Below are 15184 nucleotides of genomic sequence, written 5' to 3'. Positions count from 1 at the left end.
AGTCTTTTACTGATTGGGTAGGACAGTGCTGTTTAGGGTTTTGGGGTAGACAGAAAGGGAGAAGTTTGCTTCAGTGGAGTCAGTGGTGTTTGTGATCTCTTATGTATTTGTTTGTAACTACTGCACAGTAGCCAGAAGTCTGGAAGGATATTTTATATATTTAAATAAATGAAAATGTCTTTAAAATCTTACCATCAGGTTCAGCAAACAGTCCTGCAATGAGCCCTCAACAACTGGCAAGGCAAACATGACATCCAGAGCTATAGTTCTGCTGTTTAATTGGGCAGGCAACATGTGTCTAATATTTAGTACATGGAGACTGGTGAGTCAGAGATACTTGGCTCTCATCTCAGCTCAGGCAGGGGAATGGGGTCTACCACAGTGGTCTGCAGAGGGACATGAAAAACAGGATTCCTGAGAAGGCTGTGTTATTTATTTTGGCCTTTTTTTTTTAATCAAAGTATTTGAGTTCTATAGTTTGTCACCATAATGCAGATGTGAAAAATTCTATTCAATCTACGTAAGGAGTCCTTTCTAAGTAAATAGAGACTCCAGTTTGTTGAAAAATTCTGCTTACAACAGTCTCCAGATAGCAAAAATGTCTTGTTAAAAATGGCAGAATATCTTATTCAATATACTGTACCAATAAACTTGTAGGATTGTATACAAAAAAAAAAAAAAAAAGGGAGACAAAGGGTTTTTGTTCCACATTCGCTCAGCCATCTTACATTCCCATATTCTTCATAAAGGTTGGCTAATATTCCTTGCCGTTTTCTCAGAGTGGTACAACAGCTTCATTATGAGAGTCACCTGTGGATCTTTCATTTTCCACAACCCAAGAAGACTAAAATTTTCAGTTGTAACAGGACTGACCTTGTAAAACCATCTTGTGAAGGCTCTAGATTTTCATACACGGCATTCCTTCAGCAGGTGTCTTATAAACTAGTGCAAGTCAATAATTAATACAGTAGATACTGATAACAAATCACATTATTGCACTTTTTGCCATACTAAAAAGTGTTTTCATTCCTATCCCACTAATACCATCAGACTCAAATGATAACTTCTGTATGACCCCATACTAGTAACTACACACACACACACAAAATGTTAAAAGAACATTAATGTTGCAGATTCAGCACTCAAAAGTTAGCAAGTGCCATAATTAAAGGTTATTATCTATATGCAGCCTTAATTAGCCCCTGAGCATATGCATTCTGATACAGTCTTTAATTACATGATCACATACATTTTTCCACAAGACCACTCACTGCCTCATTCAGTGCACAGGATGGACAGTACTCATTGAACAAGCAGCTATACCATAATATTTTATCATCATTGTTCAGTGTGTGGCTCATGCCTTATTTCCATCACATTATTCAAACCCTGCTCTAAAGACTGAATTATTAATTTCTTCAAGGGCTTTTCTATGGCACACATCACTATAGTATCTGACTATTTCACAAACATTAATGAGTTTATTTTCACAACATCCCTGAGGTGAGATGGTATTATTATCTCCATTTTGCAGATAGTAGGGAACAGAGGCACGGAGTGATGAAAGTCAAAAATATCCACTAATTTTGGGTGCTCTATTTCATAGATTCCACAGCCAGAAGGGACCATTGTGATAATCTAGTCTGACCTCCTGCATAACACAAGCCACAGAACTCCCCTGTTTTAATCCCTGTTTGAACTAGTGTTTATCTTTTGAAAAACATCCAATCTTGATCTTAAAGTTGCCGGTAATGAAGAATCCACCACAACCCTTGGTAAGTTGTTCCAATCATTTTTTATCCTCACTCTTAAAAATGTGTGCCTTATTTCCAGTCTGAATTTGTGTACCTCAACTTCCAGACACTGGATCTTGTTATAACTTTGTCTGCTAGACTGAAGAAAATTTCCCCATCTAGGTAACAAACATGATCAAGTCACTCCTTAACCTTCTCTTTGTTAATAGATTGAGCGCCTTAAGTCTATCTTTATAAGGCATGTTTTCTAATCCTTTACTCATTCTCATGGTTCTTCTCTGAACCCGCATCAGTTTATCAATATCCTTCTTGAACTGTGGACATCAGAAATGAACACAGTATTCCAGTAGCAGTTGCACTGATGCCAAATACAGAGGTAATATAACCTCCATACTCCTACTTCAGAAACTGAATTAGCTCTTTTGATCAAAACATTGCACTGGGAGCTCCTGTTCAGCTGACAGAGCCTTCATCCTGTAAGGCCTTTGCTCCTAGATGGGTAACTTTACATTTGGCCATATTAAAAAGCACACATTGTTTACTTGTGCCCAGCTTAACACGCAATCCAGATTGCTTTGTATCAGTGATATGTCCTCTTCATTGTTTTACCATTCCCCCAAATCTTTGTATCATCTGCAATCTTAATCAGTGATGATTTTATGTTTTCTTCAAGGTCACTGATAAAAATGTTAAACGGCATAGGGCCCAGAATCGCTCCCTGAAGGACTCCTCTAGAAACACACCTGCTTGATGATTCCCTGTTTACAATTACATTTTGAGAACTGTCAGACAGACAGTTTAAAATCCATTTAATGTGTGCCTTGTTGATCATTTCTAGTTTTTTAATCAAAATGTTGTGTGGTATGAAGTCAAAATCTAAGTATATTCTATCATTACTATTACATTACCTTTATCAACCAAACTTGTAATCTCATCAAAAAAAGATACCAAGTTAATTGGACAGGATCTGTTTTCCATAAACCCATGTTGACTGGCATTAATTATATTTCCCTCTTTTAATTCTTTATTAATCAAATCTCATATTAGCTGTTCCATTGTGCTGCCTGGGATCAATGTCAGGGTGACAGGCCTATAATAACCAAAGTCATCCCATTTACCCTTTTTAAATATTGTCATAACATTCGCTTTCTTCCAGTCTTCTGTAACTTCCCCAATTTTCCAAGAGTTAACAAAAATCAACATTAACTGTCTAGAGAGTTCCATGGCCAGCTGTGTGATACTAGCAGTGTTACCAGCTCCACCAATATAATTGTCTCAGCAACAGTTCCTGCTCCACGGTGAAGCAAAGTAATGATTTGTTTAGATGCTGCTCCATCCCCTCTTTGAAAACCCATTAAAGTACTGATATTTGTTCAGTAATGGAACTACCATATCAGCTGCTTCAGCAACCAATTTAGAAAGTGTAATCTATTCCAACGAATTGCCACAACTTCTTAATAACTTATTGTTTCAAATAATTCTTTTACAGTCTTAACAAATCTACAATTGTTTTTGCAGTTTCTAATGATCAATTTCCAAGTTTGATGGGGGGGGAGGGGAAATCAATGTATTGGGCAAGTATTATAGTACAAAGAATACTATGAAGGAACATGAAGTATACTACTTTGAAATAGGTGAATCACTAACTTCCTAAGTTTAAAGTAGATCAATTACTTACAAAATAAACTGATTTTTGCACAGATATTTAGTTTAATTCTTTCCTTGTATTTACTTCTACCTACATCATTTACTTTACTTATTAAGAGTCAAGTCTTTATAATTTAGGTAAACCTCAGCTGCAATATGTCCAATACTTTTCTAAAATAATTCATAAATATTATAAAAAATGCTCCAGCCCACTGCCTAATAAACACACAAAATTTACCAACTTACAGCCAGAGGTATATTTGCTCCAATTTGCAATCACAGCCGTGTGTCTACTGTACTTTTTCTTAACTACCAGATTTCTTAGAGCTATGTAACTACGACTGTGGCTAATCTCAGAATCATCAGTTTTCTTGCTTTTGCTAACAGTAACCAAACTCATGGCTGGACTGTCTTCCGTACTAACACTGACTGGATCTTCCTGTTGATTTGAACCTCTAGCTGACCTAATAAAAAGAAAAAGTATTCCTTCACGGACAACAGACAGATGTGCAACAAAACATGGAACAAAAGACACTACTGGAGAGCAAAACTCAATCTCAATTCACAGTACAGTATTATGCATATTAGTGACCGAAGAGAGGGCCTTCCAAAATAAAAAACATTTTCTCTCATAGCAGAAGTAGTAAAGGGAGCCCCACATGTATTCTTTAGTTGACTTATTTGCAATACAATCCAGATAGTAGATAGAAAACAAACATGTTTTCATTACTGCATTTACATTTTGGAGTCCATAGTTTGGTTTTTAGAGGACGGCGTATTGAAATCAAATGCAGCAAGACTTCACAACGAGCAAGCGGTGTTCTGCCTGTCTGTTAAGAGCATTTGTGTGAATACATAGCATAGAAACAAGTAAATAGTTTTGACCATTGTGGTAGGATCATATTTTTATATTGCAGTGTACTTGGCACTAACACAAGGACCACACTGTCAACAGGACAGAGCATCTCTGCTGTTTATTCTGGATAAATATCTTAGACACAGAATCAGTTCTGAATTGTTACTTTATGCATAAAGACATCATCAGAAAATACTATGTAAAAACAGATTTGTATCTGGGACTGAAATTCTATTACTAATAGAAAAGAAACAGCTATTCCAAATTAAAAACATATGTGTGATAAAGAACAGGGATACATATGGATACATAAGATTAGATAGTCTCCTATAAATGTTTATTGGGACTATCTAATCTTAATTACTCCATTTATCCATGAGATTGAAGAGTGACTTGTGTGTCAGTACTTAAAAAGAAAAATGTATTGTTTTACCATGGTACATTTCTACAGGAGATACATACAGCAAAGTAATAACTCTTTTATATCATGCTCTTCACTAAATGCAGAATGTTACATAAATAACACTACAAAAAAGACATAGGTTCCCTTCAGATCTGGCAAAAACAGATATTTCCAGTGGTTCACACTGTGTCTGAATGTGGCCCAATGACTGAAAACACTGAAGTGACTGAAACACAGGAGAAAAGAAACGAAGGGTGGGATCCACAAAGGTACTTAGGTGCCTAATGCCCATTTTTAGGCAACATTGCAATCCAGAAAACTCCAGCTCAGCTGCTGTCTAACTTCATAGGTACTTAAACTCACTTGGCACCTAAGCTTTTGCCTCTGGACATGCGAACTGCAGCCTCACTCCTGGGCACCTATCTCCTCCACAACTGCCCAGTCTAGGCAACCAGATGCCTGTCTCCCACCTAAGAGCCAGAATAATTCACAAACCAGAAAGACAGGCATTCAGCCACCTAAGCTTAATATAGAGGCCCTATTCATTAGATAGCATCTGAGCACATCTACTGGATCAGCCCCCTCAGGCTAGTTCACATAATATAGCCTGTGGGGAAAGGGGAAGAGAAAGAAAAGGAGGACCTCCCTTATAACCTTTAGCCGAGTGGATAGGGTATTCACCCAAGATATGGGAGAGCCCCCAGTTCAAGTCCCCATCCTCCTGAATGGGTGAAGGAATTCGAACAGGGATTGGCCACCTCTCAAGTGAGTACTCTAACCACTAGGATATAGAATCATTCTAACTCTATCTCTGGCCCAATTAATATTTAACTATTCAACTGTTTCATTAAAGTGGACCAACTTCAACAGGAGAGATTGAGGGACACGCATATCAGTCTATTTCCACAGCCTAGCGGTTAGGGCACTCAACTGAGAGATGATCGACCCAGTTCAAATGACTTCTCCCACTCAGGCGCCTATCTCCAAGAAAGGAGAGGGGCTTAGCATACATCCTGCTGAACAGCATCTCCCATGGGCTAGCTTAGGCAGTTCCCCAGCTAGTGTGCTGGCTTTTGTGGATCATGTTCTTAGGTACCTATTTCTCCCCATTCATTGTATAGGGAGTCTTTGTGCCTAACTCAAGCTTTGTGGACTCTAGTGGTTCTAATGATTTTCTAGGCGCCTACTAGGTGCTGTGGTGCTCAGCATTGCTACACCTAAGTCCCCTCATGGATCCCACCCAAAGATCGTTAGGTACATAAAGATAAAGATATTTAGAAAAGGAAACACTTTAACTTGGAATAAAGGCTTTTTTCCGCCTTTAAAGGCTTACATAAGAGGCCTCGTTTTCTAGCTGACCCCCATTTAATAGGAATTAAATTTCATTTACCTTGGTTTGGTTGCATGTTTATGTTTGGTCTGGGGCCATAGTTGCCCATGGGCTGTCCTTGGCTCAGAGTCATCTGATTCTGCACTGGCATGCTTTGCGAAGATGGCACTGAGTGATTATAACCGCCCATGGACCCATGGCTACTTGAAGGCATGTTCATGGAACTGTTTGTCATACTGAGTTGATTAGGCCCAGGTCCTTGCATAGGCATATGGTTAGGTCCTTTGGAGAGAAAAAACATGTTATGTTAAGTACCATTAAATAATCAACAGCAGTCACAACACTAATTATATTATGTACATTTATTAAATCAGTGGGTTGGCTTATGATTTGTTGACCTGATTAAATCATAAAACAGAGTTTGCAATTGTCATTAAGTTTAGTTCCACTGTGACTTTACATTATCTCTTATATAATGGCTGAAACTTTTAAAATAAAAGTTGCAAATGATCATTCAGCCTTTCTTAAATCCATACTCTGTGCAAAGCTAGCCCTTTTAGCACTTAGCTCACATACACCTTGATTTCAACACACCCCTTATTGATCAGTGCAACAGTAGGATCTCTAGGTTCAAGAGCCTGGTTATATAGATTTTAATTTATTCATACTAGTTAACCTAGATATTCTTTTGAAACTGGTATTTAATACTTGGGAAATAATAACAAGTACTGACCTTCAGACAGCTCAAAGAAACACACACACACACCACATGATTATAAGCATATTTAACATTAGGTTCTAACATCAACTACGCAGCCAAAAGCTTACAAATATATTTACAGATTACAGAAAAAAACAGTTAACCTCTCACCATTGCTCCCAGTGAAGACCCAAAGGATGAACAACCTGATCACACACCCATATGGCCAGTTATACCTCTTCACCCTTTACTCCTCCCTTCCTGGCAAGACTGGTTGGAGTTTGATTGATCTCTTGATTATACGCACTCTCAATGGATATTTTAAAAAGAGTATAAACATGACTGCTTGATAGGACACCATCTGATCAGTTTACCTATTCTTTTAGCTGGGAGATGTGAATTGAAGTCCCTTTTCTCCCAATCTGAATATCAGCTGTTCACATTCTAAATATTTATTTTTTGTAACTGGAAATTGCTTCTATAAAAGGAATTTTTTTTTTGGTCTCTCTATGGTGGCAGTGGAATACAATTTTATTTTGTACAGCTTTTTTCATATAGGCTTTATCCCCAAAAACTTTACACAGTATTAGATAATACAGTTATAAAGTTAAAATGAAAAAATACAAGCAGAGAGAGAAAAACAGGCAAGGGAGAAAATTTTCTAATCAGATATGAGGGTCGAAAAGGTAGTGAAATCAGGAAGGCTTATGTAAATGACAGGCATCCTAAGAGGGAAGTACTGTATGACATGCGGTACCTAAAAGTAGCCCTTGTAACTCTCATATTCATCATTCGTATATGGTTGTAATATTTCATACAAGGCATGCCATGTAAGATACCATATGAAAGGTTATGATCTGCTGAAACCCATTGTTCTGTCAAAATACGTATATTGTTAGTGTGTATGATATTATGAGATTTTTCTGTATGGTTGTTATTGAAATATGTTGAGAGTTTGGGAGTCGCCCATTGCTAGTTCTCCAGTGACAACAAAGGAGGTGACCCACACACAGGAAGGTGTTAAACAACCATTGATCAGCAGGAGAGTTGTAAACAAGAGATTTACAATTCTATAACAGCGTTGCGTAAGCACTACACAAATGGGATTGCTCAACTCTATGACTCAGTTGCAGAAGACCACACCAGGTGGACTGCTCAACTCTGTGACTCAGCAAGGCCCACCAGGACATATTTGGGCCAGTATTTTCCAGGCACATGGACTGAGGGTATAAAATAAGGGGCAGTGGCATCATGCGATTACGTCTCTCCTCCCCCACCTACGCTGAAGGCAACAAGAATGCTGGGAAGACAAAGACTTGAACTGAGGAGACTGGTCCCAGGCTGAGAAGGAAAGTCAGTCTGTGTATTAAGAACTATAACCTACCTGCAACATCCAGTGGGGTGAGAAAAGCTGTTTAAACCAGAGGTGAATCAGTCTAAAAGTTCAGGATTTAGACTGCATGTTTACTTTTTATTTTCTTAAGGTAACTATCTCTTACCTTTATGCTTACCACTTATATTCATTTAAAATCTATCTTTCTGTAGTTAATAAACTTATTTTAATATTTTATCCTTACCAGGGAGTTTGTCTAAAGTGTTTGGGGAATCTGCTCAGGTTACAAAGACTGGAGGCATGTCCATTTTCCTTTGATGAAGTGGCAAATTAATTAATAAGTTTACACTGTTCAAAAGAAGGTCTTGAGCAGTGCAAGACAGTATATTTCTGGGGTGCAAGGCTGGGGGATTAGGAGACTAGCTGTGTTTCTCTGCATATAGCTCATGAGTGGTTTGGAGAGCACTCAAATTGGCTTGGTCTGTCTCTGCATGCTGGTGGCTGAGTGATAACGGCACCTGGAGGGGTTTGCTGCTTGTCACTAGCAAAGCATTGTGAGAGACAGCCCAGGCTGGAGAGTTAAGGGGGCACAGCAATTCCACAGTTGCAGGTTGTACCCCAGGGAACCCGTCACAGGAAGGAAGTCTATCATACTACCAGTAGCAAGATTATGTGATGGGGCAGAGAGGGGAGGCCAACGCTACACAAGCTGAGTGGGGAGTGTAGAAATGATAGGTCTATAAATAGGCTCAAGGCTTTCATTGTGAAATAGGCTGCATAAAGGATATAAAACACAAGGCAATTTTGAAATGGATCCTAAAAGAAACACAGAACCAGTGGAGCAGTATGAGGACATAGCAATTTGGTTGTATTTTTCTGTATGTTTGAAAAGATGCACATCAGCATTCTATATGTCTGGAGAGCCAGGTCTTGGCCAAGGAAACCCAGCTGCAATATTCAAAGTCCGAAGAAACTAAGGCATAGATAAGGATTTTAGATGAGGCAGTGTTATACACCAGAGGTTCTCAAACTGTGGTCTGCGGACCACCAGTAGTCTGCGAGCTCCATTCAGGTGGTCCGCGGATAGTGCCCTCTAAGGTGCGCGCCTGGGTGGCCGCACATGAGAGAATGAAGAGCCACCCACCCAATTAGTGAAGCCGTGCAGGCGTGGCTCCACTAATTAGGTGCCTGGACCCTGGAGAAGACACACATGTAAGGTGAGGTGGTGGCCTTGGGGAGAATAGGGGGTAGGTGGGAGGGGGCAGTGGGGTGAGAAGAGGGGGTGGGGGGAATTTGGGATGTGCAGGGCTGCGGCGGTCAGAGAAAGAGGCAACTTTCCCCAGTTCCAAGGCTGCGGCTGCCGGGGAGAGACGGCCCTCCTTCCCAGCCTCAGCTCTGTAGCTGCTGTGGCGGGGGAAATACCACCCTCCTTCCCAGCCCCAGATCGTTTTACAATAGTTAGCTAACGGTACAAACAACATTTGAAAAGATCATTAAGTGGTCCACCGAGACCCTCAGCAATTTTCAAGTGGTCCGCAAAATAGCAAGTTTGAGAACCACTGTTATACACAGTGTTACAGAGGCAGTCATTGGCAGATTTGCAAACAACAAGATGTATACGAAAAAAATGAAGGTCAAGGATCATACACAAACAAAAAAGCCAAACGGGAAGGAAATATAGAAACTCACCCTTGAAGTGAGCTTGTTGTCTGGTTGGTTGGTGGTTTTTGTGTGCTTGCTTGATTGCCATGTGCCTGCTTGATTGAAGTTTGTAGTGTGTTCTGTTTGGGGGAGCTGTGTGCTGAGCCAAGCGACCTGCTAGTCTAGGTAAGGCTGAAAGCTTCCTAACAAAGCTCTAGCCTGCTCTCCTTTGATCCCTAATCCCTAAAGGATCCCCTGACAAGGGGGCCAGGGATAACTCAGGGAGAACAGGAGTTTAAAAAGCCAACTCCTATACGACCAGAGGAGCTAGCAAACAGGTGAGTTTTGCGAGGGAGATTAGAGAGGGAGCATGAGAGCCAGATACATCTAATGACCATTCTCTAAACTTAAGCCAATAAATGTCCCCCTCAAAAAACAAACAAACAAAAAAACCCTCTGCAAGAGTTAAAATAATGCAGGCAGATGTCCAGCAGCAAAGTAGAGGCTATCCAGTTTATTGCCCTGAATGCAGCATGTATAATTACCTGCCTTGTGGGCAGGGGGCATATATGTGCATGCAGTGCAAGTAACTCATGGTCCTCAGACACCAAATACAAGACCTTGAGATCACAGTGGCTGAATTGGAGGAGCTGGGGAGACAGAGAGGTACATAGACGAGACTTTCTGGGACACAGTAGAGTGGTCCCACCCTCACTCTGACAGCCTCTGTGCTGTTGAGAAGGATGAAATTCTCACCGAAGGAGAACATCCAGCTGGAGCAGAGGGAAACAAACCTATAGTTGGGACCCTCCTTCCAGATGGAGTCATGATATCCTATTGCACAAAGGCTACCTCTCCAGAGGAAGGAATCCCTGTTTTTTGGAAGAGACAGGTAATAATAATGGGGGATTAAATTATTAGAAATATCGATAGCTCGGTTTGTGATCACTGGGAGAACCACATGGTGAATTGCCTGACTGGTGCGAAGGTTGCAGACCTCTTGAGACCTCTAGACAGATTTGTGTGCAGTGCTGGGGAAGAGCAGGTGGTTGTAGTACATATAGGTACCAATGACACCGGGAAAAGTAGGAGAGAGGTCCTCGAGTCCAAATTTAGACTGCTAAGGAAGACATTAAAGTCCAGGATTTCCATGGTAGCATTCTTTGAAATGCACAGTTCCACGCACAGGGCCAGACAGGCAGAACTGCAGGGTCTCAATGTGTGGATGAGACATAGTGTTGGGAGGAGGGACAAAGGAACTGGGGCACCTTTTGGGAACAAAGAATGGTATTCAGGAAGGATGGGCTCCACTTAAAACAAAACGGAACCAGATTGCTAGCTGGTAAACTGAAAAGGTCATGGAGGAGTTTTTAAACTAAAGGCTAGGGGAAAGCCGACAGCCACAGAGGAGCACATAGTTCAGACAGACACATCCCAAGCGGGAGGATTTATTAAAAGGGATACTCTGTATCCTAGTAAAGAGGAGAGGATAGAAGGTGATAAAGTACAGGTCGGAACTGAAGAGAAACAGTCAAACGAAAGAGAGTCCCATTCAATTACATCACATGAAAGAAGACAACTAAATATTGACAAATTTCATAAGTGCTTGTATACAAATGCTAGAAGTCTAATTATTAAGATGGATGAACTTGAGAGTCTGGTATTAAATGAGGATACTGATATAACAGGAATTACAGCAACGTGGTGGAACAATGATAATCAACACCAGAGTACAAAATATATAGGAATGACAGAGTAGGTCGTGCTGGTGAAGGAGTGGCACAATATGAAAGAAAGCATACAATCAATATTGTAAATATCTTAAATAAACCAAACAGTACCACAGAATCTCTTTGGATTGAAATTCCATGCTTGAATAATAAGAGTATAGCAGTAGGAATATACTACTGTACTGATTACCTGACCAGGATGGTGACAGTGCTTGTGAAATACTCAGAGAGAGTAGAGAGGCTACAAAAACAAACAAACAAACAAAAAAACAATAATAATGGGGGATTTCAACTATCCCCATATTCACTGGATACATGTCACCTCAGGACTGGATGCAGAGATAAAATGTCTAGACACCATTAATGACTGCTTCTTGGAGAAGCTAGCCCTGGGACCCACAATGGGAGAGGCAAGTCTTGATTTAGTCCTAAGTGGCACACAGGATCTGGTCCAAGAGGTGAATATAGCTCAACCGCTTAGTAATAGTGAACATAATGTAATTAAATTTAACATCCTTGGGGTAGGGGATACCAAAGAAACCAACCACAGTAGCATTTAATTTCAAAAATGTGATCTATATAAAAATGGGGAGGCTAGTTAAATGGAAATTAAAAGTTTCAGAGTAGCAGCCGTGTTAGTCTGTATCCGCAAAAATAACAGGAGTACTTGTGGCACCTTAGAGACTAACAAATTTATTAGAGCATAAGCTTTCGTGGGCTACAACCCAAGTGGGTTGTAGCCCACGAAAGCTTATGCTCTAATAAATTTGTTAGTCTCTAAGGTGCCACAAGTACTCCTGTTATTTTTGCGGAAATTAAAAGGAACATCACAAGAGTGAAATGCTTGCAAGCTGCATGGAAACTACCTAAAACACCATAACAGAGGCTCGAACAATATGTATGCCCCAAATAAAAAAAAGGTTTTGGAACAAATTAATAAATCACCAGGACCAGGTGGCATTCACCCAAGATTTTTGAAGGAATCAAATATGAAACTGCAGAACTACTAACCGTGGTATGTAACCTATCGCTTAAATCAGGCTCCGTACTGGAGGACTGGTAGATAGCTAATGTAATGCCAATTTTTTTAAAAGGCTGCAGAGGCGATCCTGGCAATTATAGGCCATTAAGCCTAACTTCAATACCAGGCAAATCGGTTGAAACTATAATAAAGAACAGAATTATCAGACACATGGATTAACACTATATGATGGGGAAGAGTCAACACAGGTTTTGTAAAGGGAAACCATGCCTCACCAATCTATTAGAATTCTTTGAGGAGGTCAACAAACATGTAGACAAGGGTGATCCAGTGGATATAGTGTACTTAGATTTTCAGAAAGCCTTTGACAAGGTCCCTCACCAAAGGCACTTAAGCAAAGTAAGCAGTCATTGGATAAGAAGGAAGGTCCTCTCATGGATCAGTAACTAGTTAAAAGACAGGAAACAAAGAGTATGAATAAATGATCAGTTTTCACAATGGAGAGAGGTAAATAGCAGGGTCCTCCAAGGATCTGTACTGGGAGTTGGGACCAGTGCTGTTCAACATATTCATACATGATCTGGAAAAAGGGGTAAACTGAGAGGTAGCAAAAGTTTGCAGACAATACAAAATTACTCAAGATAATTAAGTCCAAAGCAAACTGCAAAGAGTTACGAAGAGACCTCACAAAACTGGTTGACTGGGCAACAAAATGGCAGATGAAATTCAATGTCGATAAATGCAAAGGAATGCACATTGGAAAACATAATCCCAACTATACATACTTAATGATGAGTTCTAATATTAACTGTAATATTCAAGAAAGAGATCTTGCTGGAGTCATGGATAATTCTGTGAAAACATCTGCTCAATATGCAGCAGCAAAAAAAAGCTAACAGTTTTGGGAATCATTAGGTAAGAGATAGATAAAAAGACAGAAAGTATCAAACTGGCACTTTATAAAGCCATGGTACACCCATACCTTGAATACTGCATGCAGTTCTGGTCACCCCATCTCAAAAAAGATATATATTAGAATTGGAAAAAGCACAGAAAAGGACAGCAAACATGACGAGGGGGTATGGAACAGCTTGCATACGAGGATAAATTTAAAAGAATGGGATGGTTCAGCTTAGAAAAGAGACAACTAAGGGAGGAAATTCTTGAGGTCTATAAAATCATGAATGGCATGGAGAAAATGGATAAGGGAGTGTTATTTAAAACACTTCAAATAACACAAGAATGAGGTTCACCCAATGAAATTAATAGGCAGCAGATTTAAAACAAAAATAAGGAAATACTTTTTCACACAACACATGTGGAACTCATTGCCAGAGGATGTTCTGAAGGCCAAAAGTATTCGCGGGCTCCAAAAAGAATTAGATAAATTCATGGAGGACAGGTCCATCAATGGACATTAGCCAAAATGTTCAGTGACTCAACCCCATGCTCTGAGTGTCCCTAACTTCTAACAGCCTGATGACAACGGATGGATCACTCAATAAGTTGCCCTGTTCAGTTCATTCCCTTTGGAGCATCTGGCACCGGCCACTGTAAGAAGACAGGACACTATTCCATTGGCCATTGTTATGTTCTTATGGAGTTGTGTTTAAGAAAGCTCCTCTTAACCAAAAGAAGCAAAGCCATAGGTTTACTTGATCTGGCAGATAGAGATAATGGAAAGGATGAAGTGTTGAAGGTGTCAGATGTGTACAGTAAATAGCTACCTTTGTAGTGATGGTAAGGCTAAAGATATTGAAGATAAGCAGAAAGACGGGAGACTCAGAATCAAGCTCTTGCAGGACTCCATAAAAGAGGGGTTCATGGCACAGAGGAAGATCCAGAAAGAATAATTTGGTAAGCAGGAGTCTGACCATGACAACACAGAACCAGAGAGGCCTGCATAATCACGTCTCCAAGAAAATCAAGCACTGCTTAAGGCTGCACTGGCGTCAAGGGGAAAAAAGGACATCATCAATAACTACAGGGTTGAGATAGGTTTCAATGTGGTAGAGTAAAACTAAGATTTGAAAGAAAACTCAAAGATATCATACAAGAAATTATTATAGGGATGACAGAAGGCTACTTTCTCAAGTACAGACGCTCCCCGACTTACGCAAGCGTTCCGTTCCGGAACGTCCTGGTAACTCAAATTTTGCGTAAGTTGGAAACGTATCTCCGACCAATACGCAAAAATAAAACAAAATAAAAAAACCTCCTATTTCTAGCTTACGGAACTTTTTCCGTAAGCTCGGATTTGTATACGTCAGGTTTATGTAACTCGGGAAGCGTCTGTACCTTATTGAAGGGAAGGATAGAAATAGTATAGAGAAATGTGTTGTCAGTAGGAGAACACTTCAACCTCTCTGGTCACTCAGTAACAGACTTAAAGGTGGAAATTTTGCAACAGAAAAGCTTCAAAAACAGACTCCAACGAGAAACTGCTGAACTTGAATTAATATGCAAACTAGATACCATTAACTTAGGCTTGAATAGAGACTGGGAATGGCTGAGTCATTACACAGATTGAATCTATTTCCCCATGTTAAGTATCCTCACACCTCTTGTCAACTGTCTGAAATGGGCCATCTTGATTATCACTACAAAAGTTTTTTTTCTCCTGCTGATAACTGCTCATCTTAATTAATTAGCCTCTTAGAGTTGGTATGGCTACTTCCACCTTTTCATGTTCTGTATGTATATATATCTCCTTACTATATGTTCCATGCTATGCATCTGAAGAAGTGGGCTGTAGCTCACGAAAGCTTATGCTCAAATACATTTGTTAGTCTCTAAGGTGCCACAAGT

General features: G+C 39.9%; 1 protein-coding gene across 1 annotated transcript in view; it reads right to left on the bottom strand.

Annotated features, from left to right (window-relative positions):
• SS18 (SS18 subunit of BAF chromatin remodeling complex) overlaps positions 1-15184 on the bottom strand; it is a 56513-nt gene that overhangs the window by 17301 nt on the left and 24028 nt on the right. Inside the window, exon 5 of the mRNA XM_065397746.1 lies at positions 6051-6272. Within this exon, the coding sequence (XP_065253818.1) occupies positions 6051-6272 (222 nt within the window). The remainder of the gene's footprint in view (positions 1-6050; positions 6273-15184) is intronic.

The sequence above is a fragment of the Emys orbicularis genome, chromosome 2 (assembly GCF_028017835.1).
Source record: "Emys orbicularis isolate rEmyOrb1 chromosome 2, rEmyOrb1.hap1, whole genome shotgun sequence".
Classification (NCBI taxonomy): Eukaryota; Metazoa; Chordata; order Testudines; family Emydidae; genus Emys; species Emys orbicularis.
The sequence above is the reverse complement of the archived record's forward strand: the minus strand, read 5'-3'. Positions and strand labels throughout refer to the sequence as shown.